Source organism: Vidua chalybeata, chromosome 8 (genome assembly GCF_026979565.1).
Source record: "Vidua chalybeata isolate OUT-0048 chromosome 8, bVidCha1 merged haplotype, whole genome shotgun sequence".
NCBI classification, from domain to species: domain Eukaryota; kingdom Metazoa; phylum Chordata; class Aves; order Passeriformes; family Viduidae; genus Vidua; species Vidua chalybeata.
The window spans coordinates 17,691,874-17,715,781 of NC_071537.1; the positions used below are offsets into that span (position 1 = coordinate 17,691,874).

Sequence of the window (23,908 nt, forward strand, 5' to 3'; positions counted from 1 at the left end):
TTGGAAGACCACTGAGTTGATGGAAATCCTTGAGGGACATCTCTTGACACTGTTAAATAGTGCAAAACTACAGTAAAAGTATGAAAAGGCCTAAATTGATTTGCCCGTCTAAATTGCAGTGCTCTTTGTGCATGTAAGATAATTTTTAAGTTAATAAGTTTCATGTTTTGGCTGGTGCATGTCATTGAGTCCATCATGACAGGGATTCCATGGGAGGAAACAAGGTTTTATATATTGGTGAAGCTTGCTCTGATTTTGTGTGTGTGATGCTGTAAGGTGCACAGTCTAAACAACTTCATCTTTCATAGTCGAGTGTTTTCCTCCCCTGGGCTGAGAAGGCAGTAATAGTGGTTATCAGTAGTACTGGTTAACTTGTTTCTTCTTGAAAGAGTGTAGTCTGATAGGCAGGAGACTTCCTGGGCAGCCTCTCTGCAAAGCCAGCACTAAGAGGGGACAAAGCTGTACCCTCAGCACTGTCAGTGTCTTCCAGCCTAGCTTGGGTTTCCTTACCTTGGTGTGTAACAAGAACCTTTCACTACAGACTTGCCTTCATTTATTTGAAACATCAGATGAGAAACTGACAGAAAGTTTATACACTGGTTGTTTACCCATCTATGCTCTTCAGGATACTGAGACATAGACATAAACAGCTCAATCTCTACTTTGAGTGGCAGAGATTAATTTCCATGGTGCTTAGGTAAATAAAAATCCATTGCCCCAGAAAAAGTGTGTTGCTCTTGCTGCCCCATTCTCTTATTTTCACTACGGTTTAATTATTGAAATTATGAATTATATAATGTATAATAATAATGAAATTATGTATAATAATAATGAAATAATGAATTACTGAAACATTGTGTTTCAGCTTGAAACCATGATTTGCCAGACCTTGGAAACATTCTGTTATAATGAAACGTGTTTTCCTGTGCTAACTTTTTGAGTGTTTAAAGATTATAAATATAGCATTAATACAGTTTGCTTTTTCTTGGTAGTAAGTTGCAGGAATTAGAACTTATATGCAATTCCAGTTGCATCCAATTAAATAACAACAAATAAAAGATACTTGTGGATTTGGGCTTTATAAACCAGAGGCAACAGAAGAAGAAAGAGATTTGGATATATTGCCCAAATATGACACTGACCATAAGCTATTAGTACAATGCAGCTGTGAAAAAGGGACAGAATGCAATATGGCAATATATTTGGAGTAGGAACAGGGCAGTGTTATTATCTTGGTACAAGACACTAGTAAGACTTTGGTTTTGAATGTTTTAAGTGTCACCTTTGTTCAAGGAAAGCAAATATAAATTGGATAGGCAGCAGAGCAGATCTTGCAGTCTTGCAGTGATTAGGAGAATGAATGATGCCTCCTAAGTGTAGCAAGCAGAAGTATATGATTTGTTTTATGGAACAGCTCAGACTGGAAGAAGCTAGATGATTCTTTTATATAAATAAATAAAAGCTCTCAGGAGAATGATAAAATGTTGGCTAGTGGAAAGTGGGTAGAGTCAAACTAGACACAGAAGAGTTTTCACACAGCCAAGTAGAGAGGGAGTGGAGTTTCTGAAAATTGATCCAAGGAGGTGTGAACGCTTTGTGTAAGCTGAGGGGGGGGGAAATCTGGATAAACCTTACATGTGAGCTTGTGTGAATACAGACCAGGGGAATAAACAGATGCATTTTGTTACTACCCATGAAAAGTGAGAAACTAGTATGTTCTGGGAAAGTTGGCTTTTTTGCAATAGGTATTTTTAAGAGCAGTAGTAGTGATTATTTGGGTTGGTAGCATAGTTGAAGTTATTTTTCATGTCTCCAAGTTCTTACTTCCCTTTGGATTGCAGGGAGTTTTTTAATTAGGCCATGTAAGGTTGTGTTATAGTGTTTGTTCATAATAAACAATGTCCAGGTTGTTGTTCTGCATATGTATAAGCTTTTGATAAAGAGTATTATTTCTTCATATCAGCAGTTTCTGAAGATGTTAAGGGGTTTGGGGTTTTTTTTAAGCAGGATGTTGCTGGTGTCTGAGAAATCCTTTATTGCTATCATTGTGTGAACTTGAAGGTATACTGTCATCTTTTGCATTGTTTATTTTGTGTCACTTGGATAGTACATAGACACAGATCAGTGTATGATACCTGGAGTGATTGCCTTTGTTTCCAGAGAGTAATTTTTTTCCATTTTTTGAAGAACAAATATATTTGAAAAATAACTGCTAGTAACCACTACTTAATATATTTCTTACAGGATTGTTGATATTTATTTGTGGTTGTAGTATTTTTTTATTTGGCTGGTGTACAAGGGATTTTTCCCTTCTTAACCTTAAGAGCAGCTCTGAACTTCATATACAGGAAGACTTTGTTTCAGACTGCTTTAGTAATTCTCAAAAAAGCAATATAATTACAAATAAGAAACTTATGAGACAGTTTGAGGCAAGCTCAGATCTCAACATCCATGGATGATACAGTCTGCCACTTTAGAGTCCTTGTTTTATCAATAAACTATGGTGATGAGAGTACAGTATATTACCAACATGAAGCAGAACACCTGTGTGTAAGTTCATTTGTGAGACTCCAGCTACACATTCCGTATAATAGAAGTAATAAAATAATTGCTTGTTAATGATTTCTTTTCGCTTATAGAAACAGCAGTCACTAAAACCTGATTTGTAATATCACAGGAGGAAGTTCCCTTATGCCTTATTGTTTGGAGCTTTTCTATTCCTGTTTAGCTTGATAGATGCATCCATTAACTGTTCAATGAGTGGATTCTTTTAGCAGTACCCTCTTCATCTTCCTTTAAAAAACAGACTTCCAGGAAAACAAATTGCCAATTAATTTCCAGAGCTCTCATATTCCACTTAAACGATAAAGGATGTCATTTTAATATGTGTGTATTTTAATGAGCCACTTAATACAGATTATTTATTTCACATTAAAGTTTTTTTTTCCTTGAATACTCTATTTTAGGTACCAGGGATTGGGTCCAACAGTGATTGTTTGTCCAGCTACTGTGTTGCATCAGTGGGTAAAAGAATTCCACACTTGGTGGCCTCCATTTAGAGTTGCTGTGCTTCATGAAACTGGTTCTTATACAAAGAGTAAGGTAATGATTGGCATCCATTTTGTGATTCTTGAGGCTAGCAAAAAAAAAAAGTCCCCTGTTGCTTAATTGCTTCATGCTTCTGTGTAGGAAAGGGCTTCTTGTGCCCTTTCTCTGAATGTATTAAAAGAACAAAAAGTTCATTGTCTGGTACAGATTTCATAGTAAAATGGACTAAAAGAGGGTTGACATAGAATACATGTTTATTATGATGACGACTTGTATTGCCTGAACCAATTAAACATAGTAACAGGTTTTTTGTTTGAGTTTTCCTTGTGCTGTAGTCCATGCTAGGAATTTGACTAGACTGCTTGTACACCAGATAAATGCTTATAACACCTGTGAATTCTCTTCTTGCATTTCTTTGCATCACTGTGTCATTGATCTGATATCTAATGCGTTTTGCGTGAGTAATTTCTCTGCAGTTGGTTGCTGTCAGTTGGTATCACTCAGTCTCATTTTCTTTAATGACAAAGTAACTTTGTTCGTTTACATTGTTTCAAGGAGTGTCCTATCTGTCTTTCAGTTTTCTTTGACAGTCTCTTAATATGCCTGTTCTTAGTCTGTTTCTTAAGTTGGAAAGCCTGACTTGTCTAAAGTTTGAAACTTTGGTACCTTGCAGGAACAAAACAAGGAAAACTTAGATTTTTATTTTCCCCTAACCTTACATTTCAGATGTTTAAATGAGTTTTCAGGATTCAGCAAAGCATTTTTAAATTTCTCTTTAAATATTTATTGAATTTCTTGTAATAACATTAAGATTATATGGTGCTTAATTGCACTTGATTAAACGTATTCTGAAGTAATTGATGCAGTTACAGTACAAAGCAAAAAAGGAGTAGCACACTCTAATGTGCTAATAGCTTCCTGTTGTTCAGTTAACTTGGTGTGTTTTCAAGCCCTAAAAATCGTTGACCTCAATAACATGGTTGCATGTCTTCCTAGATTAAATCATGTGCGCTTATTTTTAGCTATTTCTTAATTAATGGACTTGACAGACTGACTCAAATTTTTCCTAGTGCAGGAATGGTAAGGTTTTCAAGATTTCACCTTCCCACTGTCATCCTTCAAATGCATATTCAACAACTAAAAATTAAAGATGTAAGCACTTTTGAGCAGATTTAGAGAACTGAACCTAATGCCTCATCTTCTAAGAGCTGCTTCTAAGAGCTCTTCTAAGAGCTGCAAAGTGTGCACAGTTGTCACTGATAAGGTCTTAACCACATGCACATTTTTTTCCTAGATGCCTCTTAATCAGAAAAGAGCAAGCTAAAGTAAGGAAAAAATGCAACTTTTCTGTTTTACTTCCCTCTATACCTACAGTAAAAGTTTGTTACTAATAAATTAGCATAAGTAACACTTGTGCACTGAAAATATATCACATAAAATACAGGACAGGTGATTTACTCCTGCCTAGGATTTTCTTTTCAAAATACATTATGAATTCTTTAGTTCTGGTCTTAGAACAATTCCATCTGCTGATAATCTATGGCATTGCAGAAGACCACTTTTGCATATCTTAACTTTGTAATACTCATCCAGGGACCATTCTGCCCTTAAGCTCTGGCATAAGACATAAAAGAATAAGTAAGTTAAATAAATACAAAAAGAGTGGTTAGACTGCATAAGTTCTTTGAGATTAATTTTACTTAGCCAAAAGCCAACTCCCTGTTAACCTGTAGTCTCAATGTGGCACAAGCTTGTTTGGAATTAACTGACAATTCCAGGATTCACCTGTTCTATTTGTGTATCCTAGTTTATGATAAAGTAAATGAGAAGAGTTTTGTGTTGGACAGCTCCAGGAGAGAATTGGGAAACTGAACTTTGTTATCAGCTTTGGAGTGAGAAAAGTTATTTCAGCCTCTGAAGAGGTTAAAATTTTCTGAACCAGTGGAGGAACATTATTGTCCTCCAGACTAAATGAACATCAGACAGTGAAGATCGTAGTGGATTTTGAGGACTACCTTATCCTGTAGTGGTTGGCCAGCAGGTTGTGGTAAAACCCAGTATTGCAGCTTGTTCTCTACAAGTCTGTGAAAGAGGCATAGGTGATTTGTAAGGGCAAAGATTAATTGTAAAACTATTGGATGAGAATTTTGGAGAAAAAGGGTTAAGCAATGACAGAGGTCCCATAAGGCAAGACAGTATTTCCTAGAAGAAACACACAACAGCTGAAGTTTCACTTGATAAAATTTAAGTTGATGTTTTAGGTGAGATGCATTTATGTAATTTTTCCCATATCATTGTCAGGAATCCTGAAATCTTAGCAAATACTAAATCTTTCAGCACTGGTGAAATCATATGGTTTTATGAATAGGCATTTTCTGGTGTACCTTCTAAGATGCACAAGCATTGATGCAAAAGCCTGTCTCCCAGTTCTTCAAAGTTGCTCACAGAAGCATTTCACTTGACAGTGAAGAGTAGGAAGACATCTGTTCTGATTGTTTCATCATAAATTGATTCTAGGCAGTACTTCCCACATCTGTTCAGTTAGTGACACTTCTTTAGTGTTACAAATGGACTTTGAGCAACGTGGTAAGTGAAAGGCTCTCTGATTTTTACCTTTTTACCAGTCTGTTTTGGTTTTCTTTGCAAGCAGGAATAGGATTTTCACAATAGTAGTATGAAATAACAGTCTGAATTGTGAGCACCAGATTGGCTGCAAATTTTGTCAACCTGTTTCAGCTCAGTCATTGGGACATGTCACTGCTATAATATTTGCGGAGTTTTTAGCATATATGAAGCGTCAAAAGAGACATACATTATTCTTTTTCTAGAATAGCAATAGTAGAAAATTTTGACAGTAAAGGAGGGAAGTATAAATTTCCCATTTCACCCCTTGAAGACTAAAGGTCTTCAGCTATAAGGTCCATAAGGTCTTCCCTTATAGATACAAGGGAAGGCAGATTGGTATTTTAGATGATGGAAGGAAGACACAGTAACAAGTGGGAGGGGTTTCCAAGACTTTTGAGCTTGTTTAAGGCATTTGGATGAAATGTAAAATTTGCTCTTTTTTAAAATTATTATTATTTGTGATTACAGAAGATTATTTAGCTCTTCTAGGATGATAAATGTGCTTAAGTTGGAGCAGTAGGTGGAACCAGATGTAAATAGTAATCTTCCCCTATGAAGTCAGCTTTCAGTTTGAACAAGGTATAGCACTTGTGGCTAAATGTCCTGTGGTGCTGTCTTACGCTATTAAGCTCCTACTATGGTTTGCACTCAAATCTGATCTGTAAACATCAAGTGCTCTGAGACCTCTAGGCCTGAGAGAATAAAAAGAAGTAAATCTAATGTAGTGTATCACAAGTGCTTTTTATTTATGGTATAGAACAGAAGGTAAGGAGAGGCTGTATTTTTTAAGTTCAAAGCTGAACTTTTAATTTCTTAATCTTTAGAAGATGTATCACTGAGGTTAACAATTCCTTCTGATGTTAGTCAAATACTGTTTGTAAATGTGTAACTTTGCGTTCCCTTTTTCTGTCAAATGCAGGACACACAATGCAGCCCTAGAAAGTAATTGTTAAGTTCATGATGCTTGCAGCTGTGAAACCATCGACTTAAAGATGACTTTACATATGGAAAGTTTTAGACCTTCTAGCCTCACAGTAGAGTACATAGTCTACATGTAAAAAAGTCAATTTCAGAGGTTACAGTTACTGGCATGACTGCATATGGAACCTGTCTTTTAGCCAAAGGCTCTATTTCTGAGTTAAGGACCAAACTCAGATAAAATTAGTATCCTGCTCCAAGAAGTAGCATTCTTGTTAAATATGTAATAAGTGTTTTAGCTCTTTTTCTTGCAACTTTTAAATTATTAAACAGTATAATGTGTTCTTTTGAAGCCTCTTCATGGTGCCATTTAGGGTTTTTTGTTGGGGCAGGGAAATAATAAAGAGGTTTTATATGTTGAATTTATGGGTGCCCAGGCCTCATGGTTGGTTATGAGATGGTGATAAGCCTGCTGAAGAATGCACTTTTGATTCACAAATTATATATGATTGGATAAGTGACTAGATACTATCTCTGACTTCACACTTGCCTCAAAGATATCTGAATGTTTCTTGAATTTTGTAGTTATCACTAGTCTATGTCTTTAAGTTCAGTTTTAACATACACATTTCTGTCTAAGAAAATTACTATTTTTAATACATAATACATAAGAGTTCAGATTTCAGGTCCTCTTAAATATTTTTAAAAGACTATAAAAAAAAAAAGAAATCTTATTTCTGTAAGCATCAGTCCAAAAAATGGTTCTGTTTTTGTACCTTCAGATACAAACTTGTAGGTACATTGAGGTACCAACAGAAAAAAAAAAACATTTGCTTAGAGATATGTCCTTAGAATAAATCATGAACCTTTTAGCTGTAAAAAATGGTGCTTGCCAAAATTCTTCCAATCTTTGTACATCTCATGTGCTCCAGTGAAGACAAGGCAACACCATCAATTTATCACCCCAGGTTGGGAGAAAATACTGTCCCTGAACTGTAAAGGCCTGAAGTACTGTGCTGAACAAAAATGCAAGTTCATAATTACTCAATGTACTCACATGTTCCTCTATTCATTAGCATCAGATAAAGGCCCAAGTGCAGAATTTCAAAAATAGATAACTGTTGTGTAATCTGGCATTAGTAGGATTTGTCTCTCTCAAGCACACTTTTTTTAACTTAGTGTAACAGTGCATGACCTGAAATATTTCATTGAAGTGTATTTCCAGAGAAAAAATAAAATTTAGACGTGCCTTAATCTAATTAAACAAGAAAACTGTGGATTAAAGAAATAAAATCTATATTTTTAATATATATATAATATATATAATATTTTAATATATTTTATATACAAAATATTGTAAAATAGCTTAAATTATAAAATACCACAACCTCACGACTTTGTATCCAATATTAGATCTGTTAGCATGTTTTAAAATATTTAGAATTATCCCAAGAACTGGACTTAAAGTGAAGACAACCTTGAAAAGGTACCCAATGCAGTAAAATGAGATTTAGTAAGTGCTGTAGTGTGAGTTGATAAAATTGTGTTGTTCTGTTTCTTCATTGTCAGCACAAATCCTTGTTTATTAAAAATTTAGCTTGAAGGAAACTTTAATTAATTACAGGTTCAGTAAATCCTGACTAGGATTCTGCCTTGGTGTGTTTACAATGAATGGCCTTCATGTGCCTGTGTTTCACTTCTGTTCTCCCTGCTACCTGACAGCGTGATTTATGGCTGTTGTTTTCTACGAGTCCACTGTTTGCCCTCTAGGAGGGATTGGTCTCTTGAGCCTCCATAATAACAGCAGCACTTTCACAAAACATCTTTTAATGACAAGAGTGTAGCATTCTCTAAGTCAGGCTAATTGCAGACATACCCTATTAATTGCAAAAATTAGGAGAGGTTACATATTTTACAAGCTTTTAATTTTAAATCACCCGAGATGATTTGTCTTAAGTGTTTGGGTAGTGATGTCTACAATATTCTATGACAGACCATTGCTGAGACTCGAGAAAAGTTGCAGACTATGGATAATGTACCAGATAGAATTAAGCTTTGGATGTCCACACCTGCAGAGAAATCCTACTCTGTCTGTAGTACAAATTATTCTAAAGATCACATAGTCTCTTGAGACTCATGATACCAACATTAAATAATGTGTTGTGGTTTCATCGAGAGATGATAATCAGAAAGCAGATATTCTTGAACAGTTAAACTCAAAAGAGTATTTTGAATCTTAGGGTCTGTGTAAGCAAATAATTTTACAGTAAAAGGTCATAGATATTGACACCATCTGAGTTTTTGACATGGGTTTTTCCCTTTTGTTTGGGTTTTTTCTAGGTTGTGTTTTAATTAAAGGCACTTCTAGTAATAAGGTGTTTGTCTTTAGCAGACTTGGTGGTGGTTGTACTTTCTGTTTTTCCCTTCTCATCATCTGCTGTTTAAGTCTTCTAGATTTATACATGGAGGATAAATGCAATAAAGATTAGTCCTGAACACAGTCAAAAATGATACAGACTGTCCCTGCCCTATCAAAATCTTGCATATACTTATTTTCTTTGCAAAGTAAATTATAGATGTTTTTATAATACTTTTTTATATGTACTTTGGCTAGCAAATCTCTGCGTGTGTAGGTCTGAGGATTCTGTCCCACTGACAATGTGCACCTTATGTTTTTAGGTGAAACTAATTCATGAAATTGCTTCATGCCATGGAATTCTAATTACATCTTACTCGTACATTCGTCTGATGCAGGACAACATCCACACGTATGATTGGCATTATGTCATTCTGGATGAGGGTCACAAAATCCGAAATCCAAATGCTGCAGTCACACTTGCATGCAAGCAGGTACTTTATAAAAAATAAATTTAGGTGCTCTGGAGGGAGGTTCCAATATCTAATAGCCTATCATAAAAATATATGTTTGATCATTAATAAAGAATAAAAGCATACATCACAATGGTCTGTATTTGACTATTTTGCTTACTTAACATTTTTAATGAATTTACATGGGTAAATTTACACAAGTATGGTAGAGGAAAAAAATTAGAAATTTTATATTGCATAGTAATTTACCAGTACTGATAAATGTCAGATTGCTGGTGTGAATTTTCTGCTAACAGTTTATGAGCAGTCTATTGCAGAAATCTGTTTTTTTCATGAGTGTGAGGCCACATATTTTGACATGAGAATTTATTGATGGTAAAGTTGAATATCCTCTGAGGTAGGAGGCAGGATACACCAGGAACCATGAAAATAACTTTCTTTTGGTTTTGTGGTTTTTATTAATAGTTTCGCACACCCCATCGAATCATCTTGTCGGGCTCCCCTATGCAAAATAACCTAAAGGAGCTCTGGTCCCTCTTTGACTTTATATTCCCAGGAAAATTGGGAACACTCCCTGTGTTCATGGAGCAGTTTTCTGTCCCCATAACCATGGGAGGATATTGCAATGCCTCTCCTGTCCAGGTAAATGCATTCAAAATATCATTTTGTTTGAAGGTAACTGTTCCAACTGTTGCTGTTTTTTAAACCAACTTCTAAATGTACTTAATGCTGTATGTTCTAGACACTAACCAAAAAAAGAGTTGTGTGTATACATTACTGCTGGTTGTGTAAAAAAATCATTCAGCTGAGACAGTTTCATTTATACAGGAGTGCAGCTTACGTACAAGGTTTTCTTGTCAAAAGCCCTAAAGTATAGGTCATTAGAAGTATTCTTTGGTATGAAGATAAACAAATCGGAGTGGGAGGTGTCTGATCCCACATTTTGATGTATTTAAATAGAACTTTTCCTGTTTGCTGTCAAGCTTTGGCAAATTATGCAGTAGGAGGAATCCTTAAATCCAGTCTAGAAACAGTTTTCAACATTAGGTGTTGGAAGTCTGGAAGTAGATAAACTAATTTTGAAAGCAAAAAATTACTTGGGAAATTATTCTGAATGAGTGTCTATTAATCTTTGCAGTTATGGATCTCAGTATTGATGACAGCTTAAATATTTTTCTGTTTTTAACTAGATGGTAAATAATGCTATCATAATCTGCAGACTAATTTTTATATAAATGCTATTAAACTTGTATCCTTTTAACTGCTGTTTGTAATGTTTTCCATGCATGCATTGCTGAAGTTTTATTTTCAAGTTTAAGTACTTTTCTTGAATAAGTATTAGTAATTTACCAAGTTGGCCTTTCAATTGTTTCTCTATAATTGTTTGCCTTGTTTTAGGACAAATTAAGTTATTTTTAGCCATTATTACAGTTAATACCCATCTCACACATGCATTACCCCTTAGAGAATGATATATTCCATTTAGAGCCAGAGTGACTCTGTGATCCTGGGGATTTTCTTGTACCAATTTTTTTTAAAGTCTCAAGTGATCACTAATCTTCACTTATTGTCTGGTAACCACCATTGCTGCAGGCTTCTTTTTTGATCTTCAGTATATGTATTAGCACTTTCTCATGAGGATCTTGGTTTTGTACAGATTTATACTCCCTTCCTTCTTTGCTTTCTAAATTAAATATCTTACTTTTGTTCTCTTTTAAAGAGAACTCTGAGGTATCTGAGGAAGCCTTACTTACTCAGTTTTATTATTGCTAACATGAATTTTATTGCAAATTGTGTTGTGTTGAACATGTAACTATAGACCCATGTAAAATAAGCCATCTAATTTTATTAGGATTTTCCTGTTGTTATTTATATAATTTTGCTAGTTGCTAGAATTTATATCAAGAACCAAAATATAACTTGTGCCTTTTCTTCCTTTTTTCAGGTAAAAACTGCATACAAGTGTGCCTGTGTGTTACGGGACACCATAAACCCCTACTTGCTGCGAAGAATGAAGGCTGATGTAAAAATGAGCCTTTCACTTCCAGATAAAAATGAACAGGTTTGTTTATTTTCACTACTAGATCTGAGTCCTCTCCCTCCCCAAAACTCATGAAAATTTGGAAATAATTTTTGCTAGTAGCAGATAAAATGGTGGTTTAACTAAAGATAAGGTGTAGAGCTTTCAAGATTCATATTCGTTCAGCATTGTACTGAGTATTAAATTACTGCTGTCTTGCAGGGTCTGTATGAGTTCACTTATCTAAAAAGTAAAGGATAGATGAAGTGTAGTCAGGGCTACTTAATAGTGTCTCCTTGGGTCTCAAGTGCATTGAAATGAGTTGTCTGTCTGTTTCCTTTTGTACAGCAGGAAACAATTCAGCATTATTTCCTGTCCTAGAAAAATTAATTTGGGCTGCAAATAATACAGAAATACTTGCTGGCAGTTGTTCATATTGCAAGCTAGCTGGCCTATACATTATAATTAATTTTCAAAATACTAGCCTTGTGGTCTGAAACTTGTTTGCTTTACTACTAGGTGGTATGTTTCTTTAGGAAACATTTTCATTCAAAGTAGAGGAGGTTGAAAGTATTGGTTAACTGAAATTCCTACAAATACTCACTTGTAATTATTAGCTACTTCTTCAGGTTTCAGTGCTTCAGGCATTTATCTTCTATCCTGACTCCTTTCCTGTCATCTCACTTTAAAAGAGAAGTAGTCATGTTAGTCTTTGTAAGACAGCGCTGAAATGTACATAACAAAGAAGTAGGCCATACTGTGTATATGCAGTCTAATGATCTCTTTTTAACCATTTTTTAAATTTTTATATACTATTTTAAACCAACTTTTTAATGTGTAGATATTAAAGAGTCTGGGCTCCTTAATCTAAAGAATGTCATCATAGACAGTTCAAACAAATCTGAGTTTTGCTCTTGCCAGTCACAGGACACTACATCAGTTTGATTTACAGCATAATGTTGGGTGCCTTGCAGGATGCAAAGAAGTGATTTTGATCAATTTTAGCCCATCAGAGCACCTGAGAAATCATTATATTTCATGCTTAGGTCTAAAGACAGGACAGACCACATCTGCTAAATTTCTAAGAATTTGCAAGTTGTAAGGGACGTGACAGACACACAATGGAAAGAGTTTACTATAAACATAGCTTTAAGAGAATGCTAACGTTGCACAGTTACCTCATTAAAACTAGAAAATGGCAACACTTCCAAAATGAAAACGAATTGAGGGGAAAATCTAACTACTGGGAAAGAGCACATAAAACCTCATTAAACTCATCTTAATGATCATTCTCTAAACAATTTTTTTTTATTTCTAGTGATTCCTATGCAGTGTCTTTTACCTTAGTATTTCAGTATGTCAAACATCTGTGAAGTTTCATTGTAGCACATGGTAAAATTCTGAAATTCATACAGGTTGGGCTTGAGTGGTTGGTTTGTTTTGTAGGTCCTCTTTTGCCGTTTGACAGAGGAGCAGCGTCAAATCTATCAAAATTACATCAACTCTAAAGAAGTTTACCAGATTCTCAATGGAGACATGCAGGTGGGCATTAATAAGGATAGTGACGGGTAGAGTTTGATGGATAAAATCATGGACTGGCCCTTGCACTCTTCTTGCTGGAATCTGAGCAGTAAGGGAAGCAAACACACTGATCTCTATTCAGTTTTTGTAGTAGTCTTTCTTTTTTTTCTCAGAAATGTTAGATGAAATATATTTGAGTTAGTGATCCGTATGTAGTGACACGACCAGATAAAAGAAAGAATGGAATGAGCTTCACAATATGTTTGTGATCTTGCGAACAAATCCTGGCTTTTTGGATGACCTGTTGTAGGTAACAGTATTCATGCTTTTAACTAATTGCCCAAGCAAAGCAAAGGAAAAGCATAGTTAGTCCTGAGAGCGCAATCCAGGTGTTATAACTTTGTTATGCAATAGTTGATGATTTCACAGTATTAACAGAAAGCAGAGCAAATAAGCAAACATCCTAGTTACCGTCATACTAGTCACTTCTGAACATCTTCTGCCTCCATCCTCACAGTGTAAGTGTTGAAGTTGCTGTGGCCTAGTGAAAGGCATAATTGGGGTACATTTTCAGTTGCTGGCTGCTGCTGCCTGTGTAGAATCTGCTATTCCCTGTGACTCCTCTGTTGCACACATCTGGTTCATTTGACATTTTTATGCATGCAATGGATGTGTCTGCCTTCCATTTTAGCCCTTGTTTGTAGGAGGAGAGGTATTATGTGTTGGCTATAATGTGTCATTTGCCATATTTTCTTGTCTTGTGAACTGTGAAATCCCTTCTCGCTGCATACCCAGTGGCTCCAGTCAGTTGTATGGTCAGCACAGCCATATATATGCAGTCCCATACACAGAACACATTGACCTTATTACTGTTTTGATTTTTTTTAATTTTGCAGATCTTACAAAGGTATAGTGGGCGAGTTTTTTCAAGTGCATAGCCATTTTAATTATCCCAGTGAAAATTTCTTTAAGGACCTTGTTCTTTTAGCGATGGCTTGTACAAGACTATCTGCAGAAATTTACCAAAGATGTTACAAAATGGACTATCATATTTACTAGGGATCTGAAAATTTTGAACAGTAAATGTCAATGCTTTTATTAGATATTCTGTGATGACAACAGCAAATCCCAGCTGTAAAGACAAGCTATAAATTATGGGCAGGCTTATCCAGCTTGTAGTGCTAGAATACTGAGGGATTCACTGTTTCAAGCTAGTTCATTTTTCAGAATATTCAGAAGTTTAAATAACACTTGTAATATTACTGAATGAATAACTGAATAGAACCCTACTAACGTGGCATCAAAAGTGGTAATTTCAGTTTCGTATGTTTGTCAAATATGTTAATTCATTTATTCTTTGTTATCAGGCATTCTGGTGAGTACACTGACTATCCTTGTCGTGGTTTGACTTTCTTAAGGTACCTACTAACATGGTAGGAGCTGGAAGGAAAGACATGATAATTTCAAGAAACAAATTAGTGGCATTTTTCCTCTTGAGTGAGAAAAACATGGCCTTACAGCTAGGGAGGGACTGGTTTTACTAGTGTGGATATTGTTGCAGAATTCCCTTAACATTGTCACCAGAATAGGCTCACAAGTAGATAAAATTTCAATCACTTTCTTTTGTACTGATTTTTCCTAAAACTTTCCCTTTAAAAAGTATTAGCATCAAAACATTATTAAAAATAAACATTGATGATGAGTGGATTAATCTGTTGCTGGTTTTTTTTTTTTTTCCACAAACGATATAGATACAAGTATTTGTCATGAAAATAGAAATATTCTTCTCTTGTATTCTTTAGATTCTCTTGGGACTATCAACTTTAAGAAAGATTTGCAATCACCCTGACTTTGTTGCTGATAGTCCCAGAATTTTGAAGAGTGTGCCAGATGCTGAAGCGGAGGATCCAAATCAGTTTGGATATTGGAAACGTTCTGGAAAAATGATAGTGGTAGAATCCTTGCTGAAAATATGGCACAAGCAAGGTCACAGAGTGCTGTTTTTCACTCAGTCAAGACAGGTAAGATGAGCTAATTTTTTTAAATTTTAGCTATTACTATTACTTAAAACATGTGTGAGAGTTCAAAAAAACTGTAAGTAGAACCACCTTTTGTAGTGTCTTTCTCATAAAATGAATGTCTTACTGAAAAAGTTACTGAAATGACTGATGTCTTTGGAATAATCAGAGACCAGTTCCCAAACTCAGTAAGCTTTACTGGAATGACACAGCATTGTGGCAGTGGCCCGGTTTCAATACACTGGGTCAAAGCTGTATCAGCTGTAGCCATGTGGTACCAGGCTGTCCCTGCTGTGAAGTTTCAGGACACAGTTGGTGGGCAGTTTGCATGCTCTGTGTAATGCCTGTGCACATCTGATCCTCAGAATCGCTCCCTTTGGGACAGTGGCACAGGCAGTGACCTTTGTTTGTTTTCCCTATGTACTCACAATTTTGTCTTCCTTTTGTGGATATCCTTGGGATGGTGCACCCCAGTCTGTTTAATTGTCTTGAAGCTATGGCCCTGGACTTCCAAACCAAGCTCAACTATTCCACTGCATTCAGCTGTGATTTTTTTTTTTTTCCCCATTTACATAAATCGGTTTTCTGTCATTTAGTACCAGCAATTCTTACAGGTTCATCATACAGATGCTGAGTCTTCATGTCTGGATTTCATTAAATTTTTTCCATCACCACAGATGATGCAGATACTTGAAGTCTTTGTGAGATACAGAAACTATTCCTACCTCAGGATGGATGGCACCACAGCAGTAGCTTCCAGACAGCCTCTTGTAACAAAATACAATGAGGTGAGATGTTCCCATCCCACACATGAATACATATTAATGACTATGACTGAGTTCTTCCATTCCTTTTTGTTCTGTTTTTAAATATACTGCTTCAGGTTGGAGAGACAAAACTGGGGAGTTCAGTGAAATGAAACCCCTGTCTTTCTGAGAGAGGGGGAAAAAGTAATCTCTTATTTCACACATAAGTTGGGTTTTCTGCTAAGAAAAGATTTGAGAAAGAGGAAAAGCAATTTTATTGGATAACAATAAATGAAATTTAGATCAGGCTACTTTTATTTGTCAAAAGAAATACTAGATGAGCAAGGAAATGTGTTCCTTCTCTTGCCTTCCTTTGCATCTTTGCATATAATGCTGATAAAATAATCCAGGAAAAAATTATTTTATTTAATGTTACATTTTGCTAATTCTTGCTTTAGTAAATTCTCTCTTGCGTCACAGGACAAATCCATATTTCTTTTTCTTCTAACAACTCGTGTTGGTGGCATTGGAGTTAACTTGGTTGGTGCTGACCGGGTTATTATTTATGATCCTGACTGGAATCCCAGTGTAGACACACAGGTGAGTTTGATTTATTACATTCCATTTACCAGCTAAGTTGAAATAAAACTGAAGACAAAATGTCATTTATCTCCTCAAGTAGTGTTAAAGCACTATGTTGCTCCTTCCTAAGTTGCTGTTCCCAGCAATGGTCACTTAGGGTGCAGCTCCACATCATGATTACTCTTGTGGCAAAGCCAATTTAAGTGGTTCCCACCACATCCCCTATATGCTGTTATACCTTACCACTCTCCAGTGTTGTTGATTCATGTAGTCAGTTACAGTGCAGTCAAACAAACAGTTCAAATGGCCTGTGTTTTTAAAATAAATAAACCTGATGTTTCTAAAGGGAAAGTACAGCTGTGCAAGCTCTTGAACAGGCAGGAGTGTTGGTGATGACAATGCAGGGTGAGAAAAGGAGAACAGATGCTGCTCACAATGGCTTTCTCACTAGATAATGATATGTAGCTATGACCTTGGAGAGCTGCTCTAAGCAGCTAGAAGTTTTTCATTATCTCATCTCATGGTGTGGTAAGACTGATGTATCAAATCACGTAAGCAGTTATATGGTGCTTAGGAGTTTGAGAGGAAGAAGCCGTTTTGTAGAAATCCTATGTAGCTCTGAGATCTGCAAGTGTCTGACTTAGAATTCTCTGTATTAGTGGTTGGTTCAAGATGTTTGTAGGAAAAATTTCGGTTAAGTTAAAAAAGAAGTTCAAAGGAAAGGTGTGTATTAACACTCCATTGTGAAATTTCCTTCTGGAATAAGTCTATGTAAAGTACATATTCTAGACAAAAGTTCTGATTTTAACATAATCTATTTATTGATAATTTTTGCATAGATTTCTTGGTACAATTGGAGACTTTCTAAATCTTTTTCCTCTCCTGCTGAGTTAATTATTATATGCTCTAGATATGCCACTTCTTGAAGTATTTGTTAAATGTCCAAATTAAGTTTGAAAGAGCTCTCTGTCAGACACGAGGAGAGGCTCATATCTGGTAACCAAACTTTTTGTGTTCCAGGCTCGGGAACGTGCTTGGAGAATAGGCCAGAAGAAAGAGGTGACTGTGTATAGGCTGCTTACTGCAGGGACTATTGAGGAGAAGATATACCACAGGTCAGTCAGAATGATTTCTTGGATACAGCTGCATGCTCAGGAAAATGCTTTGAGCAAATCCAAAGTGGTGTAACAGTGACATAACTTATGCACGTGAACACATTGCTTGTAATCCCCAACCTAGGTGATGATGGGCACATCATAGAAAACTTTTAGAAGTTTCTACTGAGAAATGGAGAACCTTTTTCTCATACTAGACTCCCAGGTGTACTGCTCCATCCCTAGCAGCAAGACCCATGTGTTAAATGTACCTTATCAGTCTGTTCCAGCAGTTGTGTCCAGCACATCCAGAATTCACTGTAAAACATAGTATGAGGCATAGACAGAAAACAGTGAGCACCTTATTCAAAACATGAGACTCAACTAGTCTGAAATGCAAATTCAAATCATCAAGTTCTTTATATTCTCCTTGGGATGTATCAAGATATATGTGGTACAGAGATCTGTTTACTACTGTGCAAACCCAATTTGATTTTATTCCCAATTCATTCCAAAGTGAAAGAATGAAATCCCAATAACTACCAGTCATATTCATGTTATTTATTCCAAAGTGTAGCTAAAGCCTTTGAAGTGCTTGTATTTCAAAATCAATGAAATCTTTTTGGTTTGCTTTCCCATTCAGCTTTCTCAGTAGTTGGCTTCACTCACGTGAATTCCAAATGGCTGAAATACCCTCTTGGAAAATTCAGAAGAACAAAAAGGTCTAAATAATGAAATGTCCACACTTACTGTTTTCCTGTGTTTCTTGCCTGTACATGAAAACCTAGTATTTTGACCACTGAATTTAAAAACAGTTTCCCTGCTTAATCTCAACAGAACCAAAAGTGTGATAAAACTGTTTGAGAGAACTGATTTCCAGTTCGATTTAGGGATGTACTTTTTGTACAGAAAAAAACAGATCTTGCTTTAGGCACTATGTAGTACAAATATGGCACAGAAGCAGTTTTACCAATACTAGAAGATTTCTTGCAGCTTTGTTGTCCTACAGATTTGTTCCTTTTGGTCATCTGCAGGTAGGCTCTTTTCTTCTCAGCCACAAGTCTGATTCCCCTTTTCAGTGTCTGTCATCCAGTCATCACCATCAGACTGAGCTACTCTGCTGCTTTTGATTCCTCCAATCAATTGAACCCATAAAATGTTGTCATTTTAACAAGCTGTAGTTTTTTCTTTCAGGAGCTTTCTGATTGTTTCATTGTTACATATGCAAGCTTTTCAATTTTAATGGACAAAAAAGTTCTAGCTGTGAAGTTATTTATTGCTTAGTTACGGGATGCCTCATAGGACATCTCAGGATAGTGGTTACCTGTTGTGTTATGAGGTTGTTGCAAAATAATAAATCCCTGTGTTTAACAATTTACTTGGTTGTTTGAAAGTTACTAACTCAAGATGGTCTTTTGGAAACTAACATCATCTTCCCACTGCTTAATTGCTCTGCAGGGTAATGTTTGTGCTTATAGTTTTCTGTTTGAGTACTGTACTCAGTACTTAAACATAGCTAGACATTGTTTCACACACAAAATATTTTTTTTCTTTTTTAGACAAATCTTCAAACAATTTTTAACAAATAGAGTGCTGAAAGACCCTAAGCAGAATCGCTTCTTCAAATCCAATGACCTTTATGAACTATTTACTCTGAACAGCCCAGATGCGTCTCAGGGGACAGAAACAAGTGCAATTTTTGCAGGTACATGGGGGTTTTTTTCTATTTGTTTGGAAGAAAAAAAAATGTCTTAATTGTTTGTTAAATGGATACTAATTTTATTCATCCCTCAGGTACTGGTTCAGATGTTCAAGTCCCAAAGCCACCTGCTAATGGCACTTCTAAATGTGATGTCCATGTTGCAGAAAGCAGCTCACACAAGAAGAAGAAGTCGTCCAATTCCTATTCCACCACACACATGAAAGATTCTTCTCCTAAAGCAATAGAGACAAGTGAGGAAACCAAGGGAACTTTAGAAGCCTTTGACCAAAATAGCTCTCCAAAAGATAATGCACAAGCTGCTGCTGATACAAGCTCATTCAATAAGAGCAAGGAGGAATGCTTGGAAAGTGATGACAAATTCATGTCGCAGTTGGTGCCATGCAGTGCAGGGTCTGCAGCAAATGCAGAAGGTCTGACTGCCGTGGTGGCTGGTGAGGGACATGGAGCGACTAATGCAGATGCCAGGACAGATCTTAGCCTCACTTGTGATGCAGCTGGCCCTTGGGAAAAGCAGGATGCTAAAACTGAAGATGGGCAATTTGATAAGAATCATTTTAAGTGTATCTCTAAAACAAAGCACAAGGTGGATATGCTGTCGCATGAGAGCAACAGAGATAAATCTAAGAAGAAACATCACAAAGATGCCAAATTTGAAGGAAAGCGCATTCCTCATCTAGTGAAACAAAAGCAATACAGAAGGGACAACAGTGAAGAGCAAGACTCAAAGAAAAATGATGACTATGTTTTGCAGAAACTTTTCAAAAAATCAGGTAACAGTTGTTGTTTGGCTGCTGACTAAACAGTGGTATATGAAACTTATGCAAATGAGAGAAAGAGCAGATCTGTTCCTCTGATAGAGCTACAATAAAAAACATGTTTGTTCTGTTACTTTAGTGAAACTTAAAATGTTCATTGTTTAAATTTAATTTAAATTTATTTCCAGTTACAAATTTGCTAATTACCTTGGCACAAACTGTTCAGAGAGATCCACATTTCTACATATAGAAGTATATGCAGTGTTTCTCCTGGATATTTCCAGGATGTAATCAACCTTCATTTACACAAGGGTTTCACTTCTGTCTGTCCGGTCCATAACAATGGAAATGATCAATTTGCCCACATAATTGCCAGGTCTGTTGTGAATAATGACCTCATCAGCACACCAGAAGTGATTTGCTGTCAGATTGATTACTTAACTGATAAAGAAGGGGGTTCTCTCATTAGAAATTACTATACTGATGTGCTTAATATAATCACCCTGAAGAAGGAAAAATGTAATTGTGGCATTCACTTAAAAAGTGAATATTTGATTTTCACATAAATTAAGAGATGTCCTCCTTCGTCTTTTTTATCCTCTGGTTTTAGGGGTACACAGTGTTATGAAGCATGATGCCATTATGGACGCTTCCAGTGCAGACCATGTGCTGGAGGAAGCAGAAGCAAGCAGAGTGGCCCAGGATGCCTTGAGAGCCCTAAGACTCTCTCGTCAGCAATGTTTAGGAGCTGCTTCTGGTGTGCCAACCTGGACAGGCACAAGTGGTCTTTCAGGTGCACCATCAGGAATAAAGTGAGTTCAGTTCTCACTCTGCTTTCCCAAAGCAGAGGATGCTTAGGATGTAAAAGATACACATTTTTTTGTCTTAGTATTTGCAGTAACAGGCATCAGTTGTGTGCATGTTTTATATTTAATATAGACATGAAAGCATGTTACAAGCATAGGTAGTCTGCTCTGTAGTACAAAGAAAGCATTATTGTTGCAAAGTAGGAGAGAGCTTAGCAGAGAGCTCTTGAGAACCCTAAAACACAAACCCAGTCTGTCTTTGAAAAAATTATCATAGTCATTTTGAGAAGGATGTTTCATGGAGTTCATTCTTTCATGGATTTTTAGGAGTCGGTTTGGTCAAAAAAGAAATTCCATGCTACTTTCCTCACATTCCACTTGTGCATCACCTGCAAAGAAGCACAAGGTAAGAAACAAAAGCTAACATTTTTATTTTAATAGCTGATATATGTGAATTGTTATGATTTATGTGACAAATCCAACTTACACTGTAGATGTGTCATATGCATTTGTTGTATGATTATGTAGAATTCTAGAATTTTTAGTTACCTGTGACTTTGATTTTTTTGTTTTGATGAAATCTAGTTAGATACAGCAGTCACAAATTGCACCATGGTTTGCTTATCTGTCTCAAAACCAGCAACGTTTTCTTTTGCTTCTTAAGTTCTAAAGTTGAGACCAGAATACATCACCTCTTTATGGTATATTTCAGATGACCAAGTTCTGAGTGGTGGTGTTTGTTATTTAAGTCTAAACAACAGGCAGATTTTGTTTAATAGATTCTGTGAATTGAATGTCTCAAAATGCAATTTTCCCCATAGTTTGTGTGTTTATTTGCAGGATGGAGATACAATAAAGAAACAAAATATAAGGAAGTGTAGTTCCAGTGAGCACTTCAATGGAAAATCTGGAGAATCGTCATCCAGTGCTCTGGACTCTTCATCCTTATTAGCTCGTATGAGGGCAAGAAACCACCTTGTTTTACCACAACAGACAAGGAATGAGGGCGATGAGAATCATCAGCCAGCACCTGCCCCAGTCCAGGGTTCGACAGAATACGATGAACTGCTTGTGGATCTGCGGAACTTCCTGGCGTTCCAGGCGCGCGTGGATGGCGAGGCCAGCACGCGGGAGCTGCTGCAGGAATTTGAGTCCAAACTGCCTGCGGAGCACTCCTGTGTCTTTAGAGAACTGCTCCGCAATATCTGCACCTTCCATAGGAGCCCAAACGGGGAAGGGGTCTGGAGGCTAAAGCCAGAATTCCGATGACCCTTGATCAGTGAAGGCACCTCTGTGTCCAGCTGACCACCATTCTCCTCTCAAAGGAGGAACATTGTGTGACTTTGAAAATCTTGAAGTATTTTGTATTCCTGAATTAATTAATGCCTTGAACAGTCAGTGGTGCAGGACTTGTTGCAGGCTTAAAGCTAACTTAATTTGTGATTTACACTATTTATATAAAAGTGCCATCTACCTCATAGATGAAACAATACAAACTATCAGCACCTTTTCTTCAAAAGAAATCTTAATATAAATGTGATGAAGAACATATACTGACCTTTTATTACAATAAGAACCCTGGATGTTGCCATGGGTTGTCAGACTTTGATTTCTGTGAAATTACAGAAAACTACTTCCTTGATTTCCTGTTTATTACTTGAATGGTCATAGGGCACACAGTGTGCCATCAAAAAAAAAAGGGGCGGAGGGGAGATGATTGTAGTTAGCATGAGAGAATCACTTGTACTGACAAGTGCATCAGAATCATTTTCTGTAACTTACATCAGTAGTGAGAATTTTGTTGTAATGTTTAACTAACTTGGGAAAGAATTCTAATGCCATGATGGTTTAACCGCAGAAAATGGAAAGTGTAGCAGGATATTGTGTTTACTGACAATTGATAATTATGAAAGACTTACTAAATTCCAGAGCAACCATTAATACCATAATCAGCAATCCAGTTACAATCCCATACAAACACTGGCAAGTGCTTGCTTTACAGTATTTCTTAAAATTGAGGCAACAATAACTGTTATGTTTGTCACAGGTTGTGGACTTAAAATTGAAATCTCACTAAATGTTCATATGTTTCACTGTGATTTATGGCCAGTTACCTCCTACCACTTAAAATTTTATACCTTGATATAGACTGGGGTGTTAGCTGGTCAGAGGGGGAAGGGTGTCACTGTGTTTTACTCACCATAACCATTTTTGGGCGTAGTTGGAGCATATATCAAAGTTACATCTTCTGTATACATCTTCAAAGTTCATCTTCTATAAGTAGGGAAAACTTAAAATTTCTTGACAGTTGGGTAAGCTCTAATACCAGTTCTTTGTAGCAAATCCAAGTACAGCATTGGGTCTGTCTTCAAGGTACTCGTGTGCTGCACAGGGAAATTTTAAGGTGGGAAGTGTGGACAGATTTTGAGAAGAAAACCACATTGTTGCAGCAACATCAAATTACTGTATGGCTTAAACTAGGAATAGATACATATGCCTAATGTCCTTCCTATCCCTAAGCTATGGAAAGCTGAGCTAGTTTTAGCTTTTTTTTCACTATGAAATTACCTTGTTTACTTTAAGTGGAAGTACAAGTATTCAAAGATGAATGGTGAAACAAGAATACAAACTTTCTTTTTGTAAAAAAAAAAAAAAAACTTTTAGAAACTTCCAATGGCTCTTCCTCTTGTTTTTGCTCAATGATAAAGGGTCTGTAGAGATTTGCAAGAAGTGGTGCTTCTTGGCCTTTCAGAGGCTGGAATTAGGCAGGGCAGACAATTCAAGAATGTTTCTTTTCCTAATAGCATTTAAAGATGGGACTTCGAACATCTCTTTTTCTGATCCCATTTATATTCCCTCTTTCAAAAAAGAGTGAAACAAGGAACTTGGGCTGCAGCTGCTGTTGATATGACTTGATATGTCATGCAGGGGGATGCATCTCTACTTATCCCAGCGACAAACCAGGAATTCAGCAGTCAGCAAAGCTGCTGTTGTCACCTTAGCTGTTAGTTTTGGTGTCTGTTTTATTTAAACTGACAATTTTAAAGACATCGTTCCTGTATACTAAGGAGAGTTTGCAGCTTCTTGATCTGTTAATGTAAATAAACTTGCATGTACTTTTTATAAATTCTTGGCTTTTATGGACTTATTAAAAAAGGAAAAACAAAAATGTGTTCTAGAAGTCATTGGGCACTGGGAAGAGTGGGCAGGGAGGCATCTTCTG

The 23,908-nt window shown here is 36.3% G+C and overlaps 1 protein-coding gene across 3 annotated transcripts in view; it reads left to right on the forward strand.

Moving 5' to 3' along the window:
• Nucleotides 1-23,812, forward strand: part of ERCC6 (ERCC excision repair 6, chromatin remodeling factor) — a 44,139-nt gene extending 20,327 nt beyond the window's left edge. For 2 of the 3 annotated variants that reach the window (XM_053949130.1, XM_053949129.1), the window contains 14 exons: nt 2,967-3,102; nt 9,271-9,441; nt 9,886-10,062; nt 11,366-11,482; nt 12,887-12,982; nt 14,764-14,982; nt 15,657-15,767; nt 16,206-16,325; nt 17,328-17,422; nt 18,961-19,106; nt 19,196-19,894; nt 20,490-20,691; nt 21,013-21,091; nt 21,526-23,812. In XM_053949130.1, coding sequence (XP_053805105.1) covers nt 2,967-3,102; nt 9,271-9,441; nt 9,886-10,062; nt 11,366-11,482; nt 12,887-12,982; nt 14,764-14,982; nt 15,657-15,767; nt 16,206-16,325; nt 17,328-17,422; nt 18,961-19,106; nt 19,196-19,894; nt 20,490-20,691; nt 21,013-21,091; nt 21,526-21,954 — 2,797 coding nt within the window. In that variant the 3' untranslated portion in view covers nt 21,955-23,812. The remainder of the gene's footprint in view (nt 1-2,966; nt 3,103-9,270; nt 9,442-9,885; nt 10,063-11,365; nt 11,483-12,886; nt 12,983-14,763; nt 14,983-15,656; nt 15,768-16,205; nt 16,326-17,327; nt 17,423-18,960; nt 19,107-19,195; nt 19,895-20,489; nt 20,692-21,012; nt 21,092-21,525) is intronic. The other variant, XM_053949131.1, reaches the window with a different exon arrangement.
• The last annotated feature ends 96 nt before the right edge of the window (nt 23,813-23,908 follow it).